We start from the raw sequence: 918 nt of genomic DNA on the forward strand, positions 1-918 counted from the left end.
GCTGTGGACAGCCCCGGAGCTCCTGCAGAACAGGCCCCTGCCCCCTCCGGCCATGCAGAAGGCCGACGTCTACAGCTTCGGGATCATCCTCCAAGAGATCGCCCTGCGCAACGGGGCCTTCTACGTGGAGGGCATGGACCTCAGCCCCAAAGGTGAGAGGGGCCCCCCCTCAGTCGGGGGGGGGAGGAGGGGCCGTGGGGCTCGGGGGCAGAGCCTCTGCCTGGCCTGCAGGAGGGGGGGTCCCGGGGTCCCTCCTCAGCAGCACCCCCCACCAGAAGGACCAGGGAGGAGGGGACGGGAGAGGCCTCGCTGTGCCTGCTGGGACCCTGGGGAGCCGCTGCCAGGCCGAATGGGCAAGACTGACTGTGCCGGACCAGGTGCGCTTGTGTGGGAGGAGCCAGAAACGGTCCCAGCCACACTTCTGGGGCCCCGGCTGGTCTCTCTCCCTCACCTAGAGAGCGTGAGGGCAGGAGGGGGGGGCGGGGTCTCCGGGCACTTGGGCCCTGACTGGCTGCGTGGGTGGAGAGCCCTCTCTGGCAGCCCAAGAGCCGCTTGGCCCATGGCCCGAAGAGGGCAGGGCTGGGGCGTGGCGTGCTGGCTGCCCTGCGAGGCTTCAGGGGTGGGTGGGGGGCGTGCACCTCCTCCACCACAGACACCTCCTGCTCCAGCCTTCCCACGCCAGGGCATGGGAGGCATATGCCGTCCTGCCATGCAAGCTGCCCGCTGGGAGCATTCATCGAGAGCTTCACCACCAGCCTGGCCTTGGGGGTGGGGGGGATGGGGAGGGCCTTCGACATCCCTGCTGCCGACCGAGTGATGACGCCTGCTCTGTGTCTGTCTTCCCAGCACCATTTCCTCCCCCCTCACCGGCACCAGGAAGCTCATGCCCCCCCCTCATTGTCTCAGTGGCCCGGCCAT

At 69.2% G+C, this 918-nt stretch overlaps 1 protein-coding gene across 1 annotated transcript in view; it reads left to right on the plus strand.

Annotated features, from left to right (window-relative positions):
* Positions 1-918, plus strand: part of NPR2 (natriuretic peptide receptor 2) — a gene marked incomplete at its 5' end in the record, with an annotated part of 20896 nt that overhangs the window by 17494 nt on the left and 2484 nt on the right. The window contains one exon of the mRNA XM_015411397.1: positions 1-152. Coding sequence (XP_015266883.1) covers positions 1-152 — 152 coding nt within the window. The remainder of the gene's footprint in view (positions 153-918) is intronic.

Source organism: Gekko japonicus, unplaced genomic scaffold, assembly GCF_001447785.1.
Source record: "Gekko japonicus isolate JY-2015 unplaced genomic scaffold, Gekko_japonicus_V1.1 scaffold2978, whole genome shotgun sequence".
Taxonomy (NCBI): domain Eukaryota; kingdom Metazoa; phylum Chordata; class Lepidosauria; order Squamata; family Gekkonidae; genus Gekko; species Gekko japonicus.